This window comes from Rhinolophus hipposideros (assembly GCF_964194185.1).
Source record: "Rhinolophus hipposideros genome assembly, chromosome: 11".
Lineage (NCBI taxonomy): Eukaryota > Metazoa > Chordata > Mammalia > Chiroptera > Rhinolophidae > Rhinolophus > Rhinolophus hipposideros.
This window is the reverse complement of record NC_138057.1, coordinates 13686874-13706549: the sequence shown is the minus strand read 5'-3', so window position 1 is coordinate 13706549 and position 19676 is coordinate 13686874. Positions and strand designations below refer to the sequence as shown.

General features: G+C 41.4%; 1 protein-coding gene across 2 annotated transcripts in view; it reads left to right on the top strand.

Moving 5' to 3' along the window:
* The window catches only part of TEK (TEK receptor tyrosine kinase), a 99300-nt gene extending 84077 nt beyond the window's left edge, over positions 1-15223 (top strand). For both annotated transcript variants that reach the window (XM_081066834.1, XM_081066835.1), the window contains 9 exons: positions 377-587; positions 2963-3073; positions 5628-5818; positions 6438-6551; positions 8873-8943; positions 9973-10013; positions 10937-11033; positions 12837-12936; positions 13784-15223. In XM_081066834.1, coding sequence (XP_080922960.1) covers positions 377-587; positions 2963-3073; positions 5628-5818; positions 6438-6551; positions 8873-8943; positions 9973-10013; positions 10937-11033; positions 12837-12936; positions 13784-13858 — 1011 coding nt within the window. In that variant the 3' untranslated portion in view covers positions 13859-15223. The remainder of the gene's footprint in view (positions 1-376; positions 588-2962; positions 3074-5627; positions 5819-6437; positions 6552-8872; positions 8944-9972; positions 10014-10936; positions 11034-12836; positions 12937-13783) is intronic.
* The last annotated feature ends 4453 nt before the right edge of the window (positions 15224-19676 follow it).

Sequence of the window (19676 nt, the reverse complement as noted above, 5' to 3'; positions counted from 1 at the left end):
CTTCAAGTGCTTTCTTATATCAGAACTGAACTCTTGCTCATTCCAGAGCAGAGCAGAAAATCAAGGGTGACTAACTGGAGGTTGTGCTATGGCAAGCATACGTGCAATTATCCCTGCCTCCCTGGCCCTCTGCAGACATTGTAATCACTTGTGGCATGCTTTCCCACTGAGGCCTGGAATTGTGCCCACACGCTCTGTGGACAGCCAGTTCATCAGAATGAGTTTGTTAGCGAAAACCTATTTCCATCTCCATTCCAGAATTAGATGCATTTTTTTTTTTTTACCTGGTATGGATACAAACCAGGAGGTGTTACATACGAGTACCTTAGAATTATGAAAAATCCCGACACGAAACCATGAAAAAATATTTTTCCAGAGGGAAGAACCAGCTGTGCAGTTCAACTCAGGAACTCTGGCCCTGAACAGGAAGGCCAAAAACAACCCAGATCCTACAATTTATCCAGTGCTCGACTGGAATGACATCAAATTTCAAGATGTGATCGGGGAGGGGAATTTTGGCCAGGTTCTAAAGGCGCGCATCAAGAAGGACGGATTACGGATGGACGCTGCCATCAAAAGGATGAAAGGTCAGTGCCTGGACAGACCGAGTCAGCATTTCAGGAGGGTGGGGAGAAAACTTGACTTCCTGTTGAATCTTTCCTCTGTGGTCTTGCATTCTTTAAGCAAAACATTGGCATGATGTCAGATCCAGCTGTTATGTGCAAGTGAAGGTGCTGTTTCCTTTGAGGTCAGCCTGTGATAGGGTCAGGATGTAAAATATGAAGGCACGAGCTATTTAAACACCACTGTGTTGATTCCTTGGGAGATGAGAATACAGAATCTCTGTCCTACCCTGCTATCTTATGGGGAGCAGCTTTGGTATTGTTTCTCTTGGTGTTGTAGTTCTGAGAATTCAGTGTGTATTAGTCACCTGGAAGGCTCGCTACAAAACCTAAAACAGACTCTTGGGCCCCACTCCACAATTTCTGATTCAGTAAGTCTGGTGAAAGCCCAGAGAATTTGCATTTCTAATTAATTTCCAAGGGATAACTGATACTAAGCGTTTGGAGACCACACATTGCCAGCCAAAATTCTGGAGACATTGTAAGAAATACATCTACTGGGGCTTCTCCCACCGCACCCCTAACCCCGCAGCTCTACTATATTCGAATTTCTGGTGTGGTATATGAGAATGTGTGTCCTCAACAAGCTTTCTCAATGATTCTTCTGTACACTCATGTTTGAAAACCACTGATCTAAGGTCACTTTCCCATTTGTATTCATCCGAAGACTGCTCGGTGCCTACCCATTTAACAAGGTTGGATAGTAAAGATCTTCTGAGGAAGCAGAATGGCTAGCTCTCTGGCAATATGAGCTGTGTTCCCTTCTCTTTGAAATGGCAGTTTGTATGTGCCTGGATGGTGACGCTGCCGTGTTGCTAGTACAGAATCAGGCTTGGAGAGTGGTGTATTACAGCTGGGAATGTAATTAACTAGGATGTGGGGTTCTCCATCATAAGGACTCTCTAAAGTTGCTGATGGGTTTTCCTTCTTTTTCACTACAGTATTGAGCCTCAGATGAGAATTGACTCTAAATCTTACTCGGTCATCACTGCTTTCTGCACTGTTAGGAAACACATGTCAGAAAACAAAACAAAATACTAACTATGCTTACAGATGGTAATGTTTCAGAGTGTACACACACACACACACACACACACACACACACACACACAAATCTTGCTTAGCTGCCAGAAATCCCTTTTTTTGTTTTGCTACTTTAGCCACAGGGAGTTTTGGAAGTGGTAAGGCTAGTGAGAAGAGAGGGGGTGTAGAACCTTGTAAAATCCATTTTTGGGGGATCTGAGCTAAGCCTGACTGTCTGTGTCATACCCACGTGTAGAAGTAAAGTAGCTTGACGGCACCAGGGCAGAAATTTCTGCAGGGAGAGTGATGCATTGGAATGAGGGCAGATCCTAAAGTCAGTGGACAACCTCATTCTAAAGAACTTCATTTGTAAAATGCTCCCAAGGCGTGGACCCTCGGTACCTTATGGTATGAACAGGGTAGCTGATGTGGGATCACGTGCTGGTTCCTCTTACAGGTGCCCTTGGCCCCTGGGAAACATTCCCATAATTCCCAAGCACATCCGGGCATGCACATGGACACCAGCACCCCTCTGTTATTTTTCCGAAAACAATAATAGCACACTGTCACGGACTCCAGGCTGATCAGTTTGTGCATCAACCAGAGGACCTTCTCTCAGCCTGGTTGGTGCCAGGCGATTCTCCCTCTCACCAAAGTGCTGGTGGAGAGACAGGACAAACAGAAAGAAATGCAAGTCAGTGTCCTGACTACCAAGCAACTTGTATAAAACAAAAAGTCATTGAGATCTGAGGTTTCTTCCCCCTGGGACAGGTTGGTTAAAAAGCAAGCAAGTTAAAAGAATTGAATACAGTGAGGTGTATGTGTTATTGGTGAGGTCTCAATGAAATTTGGTTCTATTCCTCAGCATATTTGTCTCTGGTTGGTAGATTCAGCTGGAAGAGGGAGAGACTACAAGTGGAGGCAGCTCCATCTCTACCACGTCATTGCCCTGGGTATTTGAGAGCTTAAATAAGAACATTTTAGAGCAGTGGTTCTCAACCAGTGTTGATTTTGTCCCCCTGGAGGGCATTTGGCAATGTCTGGGTACATTTTCGTTTGGGCTACTGGTAGCTAGTGAGTAGAGATTAGAAATGCTGCTAAACATCCTACTATGCACAGGACACCCCCCAAGAACACAGAAGTATCAGCCCCAAGTGTCAACAGTGACTGTGTTCTTCCTTAGCCTCTATGATTTCTGTCCAATTTTCCAGGCCTATGGTGGCTGGGTGCACCTGAAGGTCCAGAGAGCAGAAGGAGATAGTGGTTTGGGGGGAGGAATAATGGAGAAGGATCATGACTCTTGATTTCCTTCCCAGAATATGCCTCCAAAGACGACCACCGGGACTTTGCGGGGGAACTGGAGGTGCTCTGCAAACTCGGACACCACCCAAACATCATCAATCTCTTGGGAGCCTGTGAACATCGTGGTAAGATGTTCTTTTCCTGTCTTTCCTGCCAGAACTTATTTTGAAACAGGCACATTCCATATTTGAATTAGGAAAGATAATAATTTCAGAATGTTACCTATTTTTTGAAGTTGCAGTTTCAATCTGAATGTCTCATCCCATTTATAGACTATACTGAGGTTTGGCGTCTTTTTGGAGGTAGGATCCAAGGCTGAGTCATTTGCCCTCTGATGTGCATCAGCCATTACTGCCCACAGGTATCTCTGGCCCCATAGGCCCCTGCTTGCTATTCCAGAGGCTTTCTCAGCGACCACTACTACGTAGATTGGGGGAGCCCTGAGGACCAGGAAGAGTGATGTGCATTGCTTCTTCTTGATGGTCCATCCCCTCATTTCAGTTCCTAACACAAACTGATATTCTGAATGGTAAATTTATGAATGCCAACAATGTACTGTAATATGAAAGTGCTGGTGATGCTTAGGGTAAAATAATAATAATAATAGCAATAATAATAACATATCTAGTAGAGATCTTTTCTTTCCAAATTGTACAATTTTCTGTACAATTACATTGGAGCTTTACAACTATCCTGTGTCACACATATCCTTAACGTTCACCTTATGTTACTAATTCAAATATTTATTGAGTACTTCTGTGGGTTTACCTCTGCAGGCTACCTGGGTTTGTAGTTCTGAGTATATGCTTACATGTAATTTCTTGTGGAAAAGTTTTCTCCCACAAAAAAATCTCCACAAAGTAATTATTTTCAAACTTGACAACCTCTTGTTGACTTTGCAGCACAAAACCAACAATAGAAAGGAGACTATTTCCTTTTCCTCAATTTATTAAACTAAAAATACTAGTGCTTTGTACAGTATATCATTCTGAGATCCAACAAGGGTGTAATTTTGAAAGCCAGATCATGTCCCTTAGGTTAAATAATGAAGTAATGACATTTATTTTTGAGACATTTCCTGAAAACTGTAATCAGCATGGGACACCAGCAAATGAAAGTTAAACAAATAATAACCAACAACAGAAAAATATATACCTTTTAAAATTTTGCTCTATCATCACATTAGCATATATATTGGTTGGTTCTTCAAATTTACAATCCAGTAAAGAAGTGAGAAAGCACATTCATACCAGAATTGAGGTATATCGTTCCTTATAGTACAACATGATTTAGTAGTAGAAGACATTTGGGGGGGGGGGACGCAGAATTTTAATTTAGAATATCTTTTAAGTTCAAAGTCATTCAACAATTTAAATTAAAAAGAAAGGTATACAAAAAATTTACCTTTATGAGACAACTCTACTTTTTACTGGTTCTAAAGATTAATGTTTATTTTTTTAATCAAAGAAGATTATCTTTTTATTAAAAGAAAAAGAGAAAAACAATTTGGAATACACGTACAACAATGGACCATAATTTCTTCTAGGTACTATTGATTTATATTCTTCCTAAAAGTTTGAGTTTTCTGGTTTCTGTAAGTAAAATGCAATCTTGACACTGGATTCTGCTGACCAGTAACCTAATTAGCAATATGGTGATTTAGTGTGAGCTTTAGGGAGGAGTACAAGGCAAGAGAGAGCAAGTTATCAGTTGTGGCTATTTAATCATTGTTTGTTGTTGTTATTTATTTTTTATTTTTTATATAACCTGAAGGAAAACTAGAGACAGACAGGAACAACATGCCTGGCTCATATTGCGTTTCGCCGAAAATAAGACCTAGCCAGACAATCAGCTCTAATGTGTCTTTGGAGCAAAAATTAATATAAGACCCGGTCTTATTTTACTATAAGACCAGGTATAATATAACGTAATGTAATGTAATATAACATAATATAATACCGGGTCTTATATAAGACTGGCTCTAATATACCAGGTATCATACAATATAATGTAATATAATATAATATAAATACTGGGTCTTATATTAATGTTTGCTCCAAAAGACACATTAGAGCTGATGGTCCAGCTAGGTCTTATTTTTCAGGGAAACATAATATAATATAATTAATATAATTATATATAATATAATTAATATAATATAAATAACATAATATAAATAATATAATAAATATAATATAATACCGGGTTTTATATCACTTTTTGCTCCAAAAGACGCATTAGAGCTGATGGTCTGGCTAGGTCTTATTTTCAGGGAAACCTGGTAGTAAGTTCTCAATCAGTACTGAATAACAAAGATAATGTGGACTAGCTGTGTTAGATCCTCTGGAAGCACATGCTTTGACTTCCTTCTACTGTGATTCCTGAGTAGGTGGAAACATTCAGGAAACCCTCCATGGTGGTTCATGTTTGGTAGGAAACAGGAGGCGAGTGGGAAAGAGGGGAGCCTTGAGTCAAGCGCGGCACCCTTTTAAGTACTGCAGGGGATGGTACTTACCTTCCTCCTGTCCCCAGCATTATTGAAGTCAGCACCACCCCGCGTGTTGTTACTCTGAGACGAAATGCAGCTTTACCAGCTATTCCCAAGGCCCATCATGCGTATCAGACATAGCAAAGCCGGTGAGGTGCCCAGTAAGGCAGTGTCTGTCCGTTTCCCCACAGGCTACCTGTACCTGGCCATCGAGTATGCGCCGCACGGAAACCTGCTGGACTTCCTACGCAAAAGCCGAGTGCTGGAGACCGATCCGGCGTTCGCCATCGCCAACAGCACCGCCTCCACGCTGTCCTCCCAGCAGCTGCTTCACTTTGCGGCCGATGTGGCCCGGGGTATGGACTACTTGAGCCAGAAACAGGTGTGTCATGAGGGCCTTGCTTTGGGCCTCTTTCCTTAGAAATTCTCTAGAATCAGTTTAGTTCAATGTGTGCTTTTTTCCCCCCCAATCCACCTCTCTTCTTTAGTTCTTCTTACAATCTCCCTAATTTTAATCTCATTGGTAATATTCCATCTATTTATATAGACGTTAAGGCCCAACACTGATGATACATATTCATCCAGTGACTCTCATCATACGTATTTGGGGAGCTGCCTTAACCCATCTGAGCTTCAGTTGGCTCCAAATAATGCTCAGTAGCAAAGGACTTACATGGCAACGGGAAGATTTCACTACCTGTTTTCTTTCCTGAAATGCTTCTCCCAAGATGTGGTGGATCATTTGGCCGAAGCCACTAACTGAGGATTTTGGAGAGGACCTCTTTAAGGGAATTAGATTCTGGTGACTTTAAAGCCCATCTTCATACTATCCTCTTTTCTCTATTTCCCAAAGTTCTTGCCTCTAGGGCATTGCGCTAACAAAATAAAATTAAAAGGCAAATACTTATGCTGAAAATAATAAATAAATAAATAAATAAATAAATAAATACATATTTATTTATATATATATGTTTCTTCCTCTCCCCACCCCCAAATTTCAGTTTATCCACAGGGATCTGGCTGCCAGGAACATTTTAGTTGGTGAAAACTATGTTGCCAAGATAGCAGATTTTGGATTGTCCCGAGGTCAAGAAGTTTATGTGAAAAAGACAATGGTAAGTTCCAAACACTGCCTTTCCAAGGCACCCCTCTCCTAATATTCCTTCTCTTAGAACTGTTGTTCTGTGGTGATTGGGGCATCTGACAGTGTACCCCAGTTAATGCTGCCCTGGCCCAGCAGACATCCTTTCTAAGCTTTGATTCCTAAAATGAATGCAGGGTCCATATTCCCAGTGATGAAGCCACTGTCACAGGTGGCCAGTAATGGAACATGCAAGCCCAGTGGTGCAGAGGCTCGGGTCTGCATGCAGTCCAGGCCCCAGGTAGCTCCCTCAAAACCTCGAGGTTTGATCAACATTACCTGGGCTCAGCCATCCTGGGACGCCTCCAGCTTCCATAAGATACAGAGGCTCCTTTCATTCTTGGGGGTACCACATTGCCTCTGCGAGACTCAGGTTTCTGTGTTTATCCTCAAATTTATGTTTCCTTTCTTTCAACATATGTATTTTAGTGACTGTTCCCTGTGGCCTGAGAACACACACAATATTCAAGAATGTTTTGAAAAGGACATCACCCATAGTTCACGACCTGGACACATTTTTTTTTCCATTTTTTTACGTATTGCCTGCCACAAACGGATACATTTTTGCAGTTAAGATCACAGTGAACATAACCATTTTGACTCTTTCCACTCCTTTTTTGATAAAGGTTTGAAAGGTGTCCCTTTTTCTCTTAGAGATGACCACACAGCCCGGCCCTGAGTGCTGACCAACAGCAACGCTTTTTAGAAGCCATCGCTGCCTCCCTGAAGTCTGGTTTCCAGGCAATACTTTTCCCCTAGGCTTTTCAGAATTTGCCCCCACTTAAGCAGATGCTTCTCTGGGGAGGGGCTGTGCTTATCTTAAAGAAGCAGGACCCACCACTCACCCATCTACTCAGGCTGTCCCCCTCTTCTCCTGCCTCCTGTGTCCTTCGCAGAATCCTTTTCCTTGCTGCACTCCTGCATTTGGGGATGTAGTGCCCTAGATGAGGGGTATAGGAATGAACACAGTTTATCCCCACAACCTGCACATTCTATTTGGATGCTCTCCTCAGATCCCCAAAGTGAATACTGCTCTGCTTGGCATTTCATAAAGGGCAGGGATTTTTGTAGTCTTGGGGTGATTAGGAGGAATTCTTAGAGATGCAAAGCACTGGTCAGGGTTTACCTCAGTTTCCTAATGGCAGGGTAAGTGTTCCCTGGCACCATGGGGTCTGAGGAGGAAAGGCACTGGGTGAGGGAAAGGGCAAGAAAGGAGAGGGGATTACAGAAGAGCAAGCTCTCTGTAAGAAGGGTGCAGTGCCAAGACACACCAGCAGAGGGCACAGTGGTTACCTTCTTTGGCCTGTTGTTGAAGTCAGATTTTCAACTCATTGAATTTCAGAATCATCTGGAAAGCTTTTAAAAAATACAGATACTGAGCCCTACTGCTTAGATATTCTCACTCAACTGTTCTGCATCAGTTTGTGTTTTTAAACCCCTGGGAGGGAGGCATCCATCTCTCAATAGAGTTCATAGGATTCTTGGGATGGGTTGATAGGAAGGGAGCCCCAAATCATAGTGAATTTGAGGAAACTAGGAATAAAACTCTGAAGTCAAAGTTCCCAGTGTCCAGTCTACAATTTTCCCAGGCTGGACTCAATAAGCCAAGAAATGGGGACAAGCTGGAGGGAGTCAGGGCTAGGTATCCCGAGGGGTGAGGAGTGTCTTTCATCCTGCCTCCAAACGCAGTGTAAACCACATAGGCTAGAAGTTACTTCCTCCTCTGGTGACATATATGCACACTGTTCCCTGTGGCCTGACACGCTACATCCTCCCCCATCACTTGATGACACCTATACGTCTTAGAGAGCCCAGCTCAAATGTCTTCTCCTCTGGAAATTCTTCCCCCGTCTCCTCCAGGGGCAGTCGGTCTCCTCATACCACCTTAGCCTTTCCCACGTTACAATTGAATTCTCGGTTCCTGTGCCTGTGTCTCCTGTTTCAAACCTCTGAGTGCCTGAGAGCCACAAAGCGAATAAGGGAATAAGGGAATGACTACCAAGTATATGAACACACACACACACACACACCTACCTTTTTCTTCATATAAAACTGTAGCAGGGACCCCTTGAGGTAAGTAGGACTTAACACTAGTTGCATGTCTTTGAATTTGAAAACACACTTGTAGGTGGAACATACACAAAACCACAGCTCCCGAATCTGGCCTTCCTTATGTCTGAGGAATTCCAAATAGGGTTCCCTGGGGACTTGACTGAGCCACAGCCTGAAGCCAGCTGCCAGCGTCGTGAAGGGGCTCTGTGGGGCCTAAGAGGCATCTCCCTTTGTTCTCTCCAGGGAAGGCTCCCTGTGCGCTGGATGGCAATCGAGTCACTAAATTACAGCGTATACACAACCAACAGTGACGTGTAAGTAAGCAACCCTCATATTGCTAAGGGTGTTTTCTTTTTCCCCAGATAAAAAGAGGTTTTAAAGAGAAGTGAGAATATTACATCCCTCTGGGGAATCACACTCATCAATGAGTCCAGGAAATAAATGTATGGAATAAATGCAGCCACAGAGTCCACAGATTTCAGCGTGGGAATCACTGGTGATTAGGGCTTTGGGTTTCCTTCTGCTTGCCTAGGAGAGACTTCAAGTGGAGAATGCTTGATCTCTGGAGGAGCAAGGGGCACGCTGGCCTCCCTGTGGCTCCACTTGCCAGACTGAGCTCTGGTGGCAGGACCTGGATCAGAGGAGGCAGCCGCGGAGGGTCTGAGGTGGCAGGAAGGCCAGACAGGGGAGACCATCCCTGCTTGTGGCCAGCAGTGATAAGCCTCAGGCTGGTGGTGGAAGGGTTAGGATTGAGACTTAGGTCATCGTGCTCACACCCCCTATTTTCAGGAGGAAAAACTGAGGCCCAGGCAGTTGAAGAGACTGTTCCGGGGAGTTTCACTTATGCCTGGGGATGAGGAGGGGGCTGGCAATTCTTGTATCCTCACTGTGTGCAGTGACTTGTAAATGATATCTCATGTCATCTCTGCATAGCATTGAGGTAGAAATAAGTATCCCTACTTTTAGAATAATATACTAAGAGGCCTCAGGGGTTCAGTAATTTGTCTTAGGTCACATGAGTGACCTAGGGGGATGGGATTTGAATCAGATCTGTTTGGCTTAGAATGTCAGGGGCTTTGCACAGTACCACCTTGCATTCTCGACCTTAAGGGTGTGTGTGTTGCGGGGAGAGGGTGTTCTGGCAGAACGAAGAGTTTCCCTGTGATAATCCTCCCATTGGCCTGCAAGGAGGTAAACACCTGCTGTGTGCATGGTCCCATGCCAGTGAGCAGACATTTACATTTCCTTTTCTGACTAAGAGTCAGTCACCCTGGCGGTTGGAGCACAAAGTTGAGTGTCCCACCTGTTTGCTAATTGTTGGCTTCCCTATTTCCCTTCTGCAGATGGTCTTATGGAGTGTTACTATGGGAGATTGTCAGTTTAGGTGAGTATCCACTTTTCTCTCCCAGGTGAGACTCTAGGCAAAGGGCGCGGGCCCCTTCTGTGTTCCCTCCCTCGCCGTGTAATCCCCTGGGTACCATTTGGATCAGGTGCCACCAGAGGTGACTTGGAAATAGAACTGTGGGTTTCCACGGATGAGTTTTATTCCCACGTTTCTCTTTTTGAAAGCCCTATACCTCATGTCATGTTTAATACTAACAACCTAGCAGCGGCCATGAACTTCGTTATAGGTTCATTGTCTGCTTGTGCCACAATGTCGCAGTGCTGTCACAGGTTTACTTCCACAGCGTTAAGGTGCTATATTATGCAACCAAGAAAAGTCACGTTTCGAAGGCTACTGCCTTGTGACAATGTACACGCCAAAAAATACATTTCACGTACATCACAATCCCAGTTTTATAAATATTACTTTTTGGAAAAACAGGCCAAAGTACACAGAAGGGCATTAAAAACTATTGTCTTTTTTGTGTATTTTATTTTCCAAATTTCCTATAAAAACATATATTGCCTTTATTATTAAAACTGGGCAACTATTATAGATACTCCAGGAAGTGCATGACTCCAGGCTTCCAGTTAGGAACAAGATACATCTCCTTGGTATCATAGATGTGCGGTGTGTAGACAGATGTGGGGAAGGGAACTAGCACTAAGTCAGGAACCCCGTGAGGGATCTTCCCACCGAAGGAATGGCCACACTGTAGTGTGGTCTGTAGCTTACCCTTCATCACTTTGAAGTCCGGCTTTGATGTGCAGTGGGTTTGCTCAGAGCCGTAGAGCATGCTGGGTGCGCACCCTCCTTGCCTTACCCAGCTTTCTCTCAGTCTCTAGGCTTCCGAGTCCCTGGACAGGAGATGCCTTCTGCTGCAGCAGAGGGGCCTTAGGGCAACACTGTTTCCTGTCTTCCAGGTGGCACCCCCTACTGCGGGATGACATGTGCAGAACTCTATGAGAAGCTGCCGCAGGGCTACAGACTGGAGAAGCCCCTAAACTGCGATGATGAGGTGTAAGTCAGGCCTCCTCCAGGGCCATTTTATCTTACCTTCCTTCTGTGTGTTTCACAGACAGACTGACTCTAATAGAGGAACTATCTGCTTCAAACACATATACCTGTATGTACTGGGGCTGCCAAAAAAATGTATACATGTGGACACTTTGGTCAGCGTTACTCAGGCAGTAGTTCACCATAATCAGAAGTATCTGGACTCTGATGGTAACAACTTTGAGCACCTCTTGTCATTGCAGAAGTCAACGTGACTTGTATTCATCTTTTGGTATCAGTATATATTGAGTATTACAATTTTAATACAGTTTTCATTTCTTAAAATGTGTATACATTTTTTGGTGTGCTCTGTATACACACACACAATGAGATCACAAAGAGCCAGAAAAAAAAGGGGATTCTTTAAACTAAGACTGTTATGCAATAGGCAGAGAATAAAAGCTTTCCAGGCATATAAACCCAGGAGGAATTTAAGGTGATGATTCTTGGGAAGGTTGAAATAAGGAAGGTCAACTAATGCAGAAAAGAGCTGAAATAAATTGATGAAATTATTCACGAATACATAAGTGTACGAAACCTTGAGACTAACTTTGGGGATAGCAATTTCAGAGCTCTTACATTAAGGAAGACAGATTTTTCTTCATAGAATTTTGCTTCTATGAATATTATTTTCTAAGAGTAAGAATTATTCCAAGGGGAAGCATTATTAACTTCAGAGATACCAGAATTTAGCTGAGGTAGCAGCTGCCTAATTGGTATGATTTGAAGAGTGGAAGGCAAATAATTTATCTAAGTTGAGCCATTTTCAAAAGTGAAACAAGATGCTATTAATTATATTACTTGTACAAGTGGCATAAACCTATTCTAGCCTGGGAAAACTTGGATGGACTTGAACCATCACTGGACAGTTTCTAAAATTCCTCTTTTTGAGATTCCATGAGGAGTAAGATTTTTCAGTCATTATTCTAAAATTCCTCTTTTTGAGATTCCATGAGGAGTAAGATTTTTCAGTCATTATAAACTGTCTGTTACAGTACAAACCGTTCTAAAATCTGTGCCACCTGAGGCCAATGGTTGATAGCCTCCTGTGCACATAAGGTTCCCCTGAGGCATTTGTTCAGTATGTGAAATCTGGAGCCTCACTAGTGGACATTCTGCTTCTGTAGGTGTAGTACAGGGGCCCCAGGAATCTGCATTTTCATAGCGCAAGTAGTTCTGGCCACATTTGGCAAAGTACTGCCTTAGACCAATGTTTCCCAAACTATGTTCCTGGAACCTGCAAGATGTAAACAAAGGATACAGGGGAAAGCAGTTCTTTAGTCAATTACATTTGGGAAGTACCACGTTAAAACTGGTTAAACAGGTTTTTTGTTTTTAATGGCAGGTCTTTTCAAGATTTTACTAGGCAAAGCCCTAACAAGGAGATGTAATAGGTGGCATTTTGCAAATTAACTTGAGCGTAAAACGCCTTTTTATATCTAAATGAAACACTAATAGTTTGAGAGATGTAGTATCCCCAGGGAAATGCTGCCCTAGAAACATAAGTCAGTTATTTCCAGATGATCAGAATGGCGGAGACCATGATCGTGCTGGAATGGTACCCAGAGCAGGCACTAGATCTACGGAGAAAAGATAGGGAGGCCTCATAGGGACTTCCTAGGAACATGCCTTTGTCTCCTGCTGGCTAAGTAAGCTTCATGACCAGGTGTGGAATGGCTGTATTCTCTTTTTTTCCCCCGATCCCTACACTTGGCCGTGCCCAGCACTGTAGCACAGTCCGAGTTCACCCTCTTTTTGTTTTCAAAGGTATGACCTAATGAGACAGTGCTGGCGGGAGAAGCCTTACGAGAGGCCCTCATTTGCCCAGATACTGGTGTCCTTAAACAGGATGTTAGAAGAACGGAAGGTGAGTATGGAGTTCAAAACAGGGGCTCTGTAGTTGGGATTCCTCGTAGACCCACTGCGGTTAATAAAAGTAGTTGATGCAATTTAACAGTTTCTTCTGGACGAAGCCCTGGGTATTACACGGACATAAAAGATGTGGGCCCACACTTTCAGGAAGTTAGTTTTGAAGGAAATAAGATTTCTATACCAGATATAGTCACACACAGTAGAACATATAGAAATAGCCTATTTGAGCTACAAGGAATCTTAAATCTTAACATAGAGCCTGACCCTTTAATTTTATAGATGAAGAAACAGACTCAGAGGTGAAAACTGACTTGCCCAAAAGCACACAGCGGGTAGACAACAGAGCCTGGTCTACCGGCTACTAGGAGGATCAAGAATTCTGTAAAACATTCTAGAAGGTAGCTGGCTATATGTATCTAGAGGTCAAAAGATAAATCTAGGTTAAGAAAACAGATTTGGAAAGTCATCAAAACTCATGTGGTAATTAAACCAGATATGTGGGTGCGATCACACAGGGAGATGTGCACAGAAGAAGGAGCCTGAGAGAACTGGAACATTCAGGAGGGACCAGTGAGAGACAATGAGAAGGAGAAGCTCAAAAACCAAGGAAAGTGGGAGGATGAAATATTACTGGCAAAAGTCAAGGGGTGCATTTCAGGAAGAAACTTGTCAAATACAAAAGAGGAATTGACAGAAAAATATTCCCCAAGTAGCTAGTAGACAGAAAAATATTCCCCAAGTAGCTAGTAGTATTTGAATTGCAACAAGCTCAAGAAACTTGGGTATTTCCTAACTGTCCCCAGCAAAGGCAGTACTGAGGCAGCCTGTGTTTCTTGTTCTAGACCTACGTGAATACCACGCTTTATGAAAAGTTTACCTATGCCGGGATTGACTGCTCTGCTGAAGAAGCAGCCTAGGACAGACCATCTTCATCTGTATATTCTGTTTCCCCTTCACCGTCACGAGACACCCTTGATGCCTTGGTGCCAAGCAAGCCTCTGCCAAGAGAAGTGACATAGAATATAGACGTGTATATATATTGCTGTATGTCTGGGACTTTCACCACAACCCCCCCCCCCCCCCGTGTGTGAATCTGTAGTGCACTGTGACTCATAGAACTGTATATACTGTTTGGAGTAAGAATGTACTGAAATCAGAATGCCTGTTTGTGGTTTCATATGCAATAATATATTTTTCTAAATATGTGGATTTTAAAGGAAAGTGTGAGTATAATTACTATAACGCATAACTCATTATTGTCCTAGGTATTTTTGATATTTACCTTTATATTGAATGCTACAAAATGTTTTGCTGTGTAGAAGTAAAATCCTGTTAACAACGTAACACTGATCCTGATAACACAGGTAAGAAAAGTGGGGAAATGTATGCGTTCTAACAAGACATAGGTTACAACTTTAAACCATCTTCCACTGTTACTAAGAAACTGAAAAATGCACATGATGGAAAACAGATTCTTCTCTCTCTAAATTTTCTCTCTCACTTATAGAAGCCATTGAATTTCATTGGATCATTTGACAACTTTGTCATGTGTTTCCAGAGCCCACCAATCAGTCCGGAATGTTAACATCTAAAGATAGACTTAAATCTCATTCCTTAGATGCCTAAGACCTTTTCTATGTATAAATAAGTTTAAAAAATAAATTAATGGTATTTGGTTTTAGTTTTTCTGGTAACATTGATTCGTGTGTTTTAAGAAATTAAAATAGGAAGCCCGGAGTTATATTTGGGAGACATGTGACATTATCATATCAAATTAACATTCTTACAGGTTTTGTACATCGTAAAAACTTTTCGTTTTGATCAGTTGTAAATTTACTATTTATCCTCTGGGCACATGTTACACTGAGATCATATAGTAAGTGAATAAATGTCTTGCCTTACCCACCTTTTGTCCAGGAATGTGTTTCATAGGTATTCCCAAATGTCTTCATTATGCTTTAAAGAAAAACACCTTAAATTATCATCATTGTCTGACTTGTCAGTAATATCCATGGAGAGCGGTTGGTGGGTATACTCCACTAGACATGGTACGCCAAGCTCATAAGATTGGAAATGTCTTCTAGAAGTGTTCTATTTTTTAGTCCATTTTCTGTACTGCACGAAGGCACTACATTGTTGCTGATGTTCCAATGTGAGCTGAGGCCTTTGAATTGGGATCCCTTTTAATTGTGTTATGATGTTAAATAGTGAACATATCACATAAAGTTCATATTCCTGCCATCTAATAAACCTTATATATTCAGAAACGATGACCAGGAAACTAAATTTATCCCAAAGGCTCTTCATTCGCAACAATATGTTCAAGTGGAGACAGAACAAAAAAGCAAGACTGCCGCTGGTATACCACTTAGTTAATCAAGTAAGTGAAAACTTGACTGAAGAGCCATTAAAAATAGGTCCAAATGCAGTTAACCCTTGAACGATAGGGGGAGGGGGCAGTTAGGCATGTGAACCCCCTGCGCAGTCAAAAATCTATATATAATTTTAGACTCCCCAAAAAACTAATAGCCTACTGTAAACCCAAAGTCTTACTGGTAACAAGCAGTCGATTAACACATATTGTATGTATGTTATATACTGTATTCTTATAAGCAAGTAAGCTAGAGAAAATTATGAAAATTACAAGGAAGGAAAAATACATTTATAGTATTTGTTGAAAAAAAATCCACCTATAAATGGACCCACCTAGTTCAAACCCGTGTTGTTCAACAGTCAACTGTATATACAATTGCTCCTTTTGCTTTTTACCCAAATGCTATAGCGATACTTTGCATGTATATGATTTTGAAAATGGAGATAAGTGTGCATTTGGAATGCACAATAGGGTTTGTTTATTATAGTTATGTTACTTGAAATAATTAAAATTACATCATTATGAGTTTATCTCTCATCAACTACATGATGAAAGAGATGACTAAGTATTATGGTAGCAAGAAAAAAGATATTGAGTGATGATTAAGATTGACTTGTAAATTCAACATACTAAGCCAGCAAACCTGAAATATGCTTATTGAGGGCATATCATCACAATCCACTGTCAGAAGGCGACTAATTTACTTCTGGCACAGATGCCACACTGTTGGTTCCTCTGACTCATCTATGGCATTGTCAAAGAAATCTTTGCAGTTTTGTAGCACGTTAGCAGCATTAATATTGAAGATTCGTGGACTTGTACTCAAAGGTACACTGTCAAATTGAATAAAGCATGTAGTTTCCACATTATCAGCGAGCAATTAAGAAAGAATTAAGCCCCTCAAAAAGATCAGGTATTGGCAATATGGCTTAGAACTTACTGTGTTTAAAAAATCCATAGGACACTGCCTTAAAAAAAAAAGTCAATGAGTTGTTGATGTCAATTAAAATCAAGTGACAGTACACCATTTCAAATAAAAACATGTTACATAATAGCCAAATGACCAAAACCTTTATGTTAATAGGGTGTCCTGAAAAGTTTTGTAAGGAAAACCCATACTTGTATTTACATACAGGATAGCTAAAGAAAACTGTTAAAAACATCTTTACCTAACAGAATTGTGACTCCAAGAAGTATGATGGTTTGAGGTATTTAGACAAAAAAAGAAGTGTAGGTAACCTGAGAAACCACCTTTGTGAAAGTCATGGACCCATTGCTTCAATTATAAACTATCTGTCTTTCACAGTTATTTGCACACTACCTACGAAGGTGAGTCAAAAATTCCAACCAACTTAATTCTTCCCTACACCATCCAGTCACAACTTTAGAAATCAGCATGGCAATTTAACCTTTAAAATGTAATAAATAAACCTCAACAGCACTTTTCCTCCTCCCTTCTCTTTGAAACCATCATGAAACCTCATGCATTCCTGACCATAGTCCACTGCCAGCTGTGGAGACCAGAGGAGTCACTGAAACAACAGTGTAGAGATTTAAGATATTCTTGGGCAAAGAGATTTCATCTTTCCTTTCAGATCCTCTTTTACCTTCCAGAGGACCAGTTCCATGCATCCTTTTCACTCAAATTGGGACCTCCAAATAGTATAGAATATAAAAACACATTAGGCATAAGAAGACTAGGTATCTGTGATGTTACCCATGGGTGCCATGAGTTTGTTTATAATAAAATCAACACTAGCCACATTACCAAAATATGATTCCCTAACACCTAAAACAGCCCCTACTAGGTGCTTTGTAAATGTTTTACATAACTCTAGATTAACAAACATCTCCCTTTTCTGCATGGCACAGCCTGTCACATTGTCACTGCCTCACTGTCACTGGGTAACCTTCCCCATGTACCTCTTGTCTGTAACGTTGGTACCTTCCCCATGTACCTCTTGTACCTCTTTTCCAGGGAGACGCAACAATAAAGTGACAGGTACCCCTAAGGCACAGACCTGGCAAGAAGGGGGAAATAAGGAATGCTACAGAAACTACACCTCTCTAAACAAAAGAAGGACATTAGATACAAGATTACGTGGTTTTAAAAAGTAGATGAAATTTACTCAAAATATAAAGCCTACAGTTCTGGTGAGAATAATCAGTGATGTCTGAGATTGAGAATATGGTCATCACTTCTAATATTTTTCATTTCCTTGTGTCTTACTTTGCGAAAACTATGGTATATAACTTTTAGAAGATTTTATACAGGCTATTTTTGGTTGTTAAGTGACATATTTTCATGTCCACGGTGCAAGAGTGTTTTCTTCAATAGAACACATTACAAATAATATAATAGAATTTTGTGGGAATTCTTCCTGAGATATATTTTTTAACAAAGCTGATAATTAAAGCGCCTCTGCAAGATGGTATTAGTGTCTAACAGATATAAAATAAAAAAAATAAAGACAGGATAAAAATCTGTATTTTGCACAATGAATGACATAATCAGAGGAGCATCCCATCTCTTAAGTATCTTTAGAAACAGTGTTATAACATAATTTTAATATACTCAAAATTAATTTCTTTTCTATCCTGTGCATAAGAGGGGTCTATATTGGTATGTATGGATATACAGAGGGTGCCAAAATCATGTATACACATTTTAAGAAAGGAAAAAAACTTCATTAAAATTTTTATATTCAATGTATACCGATAACAGAAGAGGAATACAACAATACTTACGTGGCAGGGGAGATACCATGATCACGAAGGTGGTTTTCCCAGGGCGAGGCTTATCCATTGCACTCCGGATGGGCTGACCCCTGCGATTTCCCCAAATGTGGGAAACTCGACTGCATAATTTGTGGTAGTGGGGGACTGCGTTTGCGCTCTCCCCTGTAAAAAAAAAAAAAAAAAAAAAAGAGGAATACAAGTCACATGCATACATTTTTTGGCACCCTGGTGTAATTAACCTCCATTCCAAGCCAGACACTGGTGATTGTGCACAGGGCAATGCCACTAACAGGGGAATTGCAGACTGGACTTGTGCTTGCCTAACTTGTTTAAAGATGGGTATATTTCATCAGAAAAACTAAAAAGACCAAAAAAAAAAGTTCTGAGAAGAAGATATACCAATCTGGTATAAAGCAAGCACGTGCATAATGAACCTTGAATTTGAACTATATTTCTAAGAACACACACACACTTTCTCGCATGTACCCTGGGTGAGATAACCTGGACCGAATCTACTTTAGAATCTTTTTGGTTTAGTGAAAAGCACATATGAAAAGAGGTACACAGCAACATTTAGAATGGAATTAGATCTGCCTACTAACAAAAGTTTTATGTATGAATTCACAGGCTAGGCAACTTGCTAGACAATTATCTGGCCACTATTGTCTGTGTAATTGCTGTTTGTATGCCTGTGGAACACCCAGGACTATGCCAGGCAGAGAGCATTTAATGGTTTTTACACAAGCCAGTGCTTTAGTCTCCGCGGGTTTAGAGACTCCATAGAGAAGAACCCATCATCAAAGCATTTCAGACAGCAGACCTTTACCATGGACCTCACGGTTTGTTCAGTCAAGTCAGACTTAGTAGCCTGATATTAATCACAAGCAAATGGGTTCTTACCATCATCCTGAAGGATTCTCCACGGGTAGTCAGCCATTAGACTCCTACGGGATCTTTTGTGAGGCAAGCCTAGCCTATGAGGAAACATAACTGTCATGTCCACAACTGAAGTGCGAAAGAGAAACACATCAGAAGCTCTTCCCAAAGAATAAGGATACCACTGATAGCAGCAACAATAACTGTAGCAGCAGTAACTGCTACCATAGGAAGTAACATGGGACAGTTGTGATGTGTCAGTCACTAAGCACTTTACATGGATTATCTCACCGCAATTTGCTGAGAACATAATGAGGGAGGTATGTTATTGTCCCATTTTACAGATAAGGAAACAGAGGCTTTGAGAGATTAACAAAGTTGCCCAAATTGAGTTACTAGTAGAGTCGAAGAGGAAAATCAAATCTAAGCCACATGACCTCAAAGTTCACATTCCTACCTAGAGAGCGCCACCAGGGAGCAGCATAAGCAGAGAGGCTCCAATAATGACTGGGGGTGTTGAGAGAGCCGGACTCTTCCCACCTCGTGACTCAGCTGAGAGAAAAGTTCTGTTTCAGTGGTTTACTGGTCTGTCTCTGTGGAGGGAGCGTGGGCAGGCTCTCAGTTCCTTCTAGGTCCAAATCCCCTGTGTTTACAAATGAAGTTGAATCAATTTTTACTGCAGTTTGGTAAATCCTGAAATACAGTAGGATATGGGCGGAGAGGGGTAAGATACCTGAAAGCCAAGA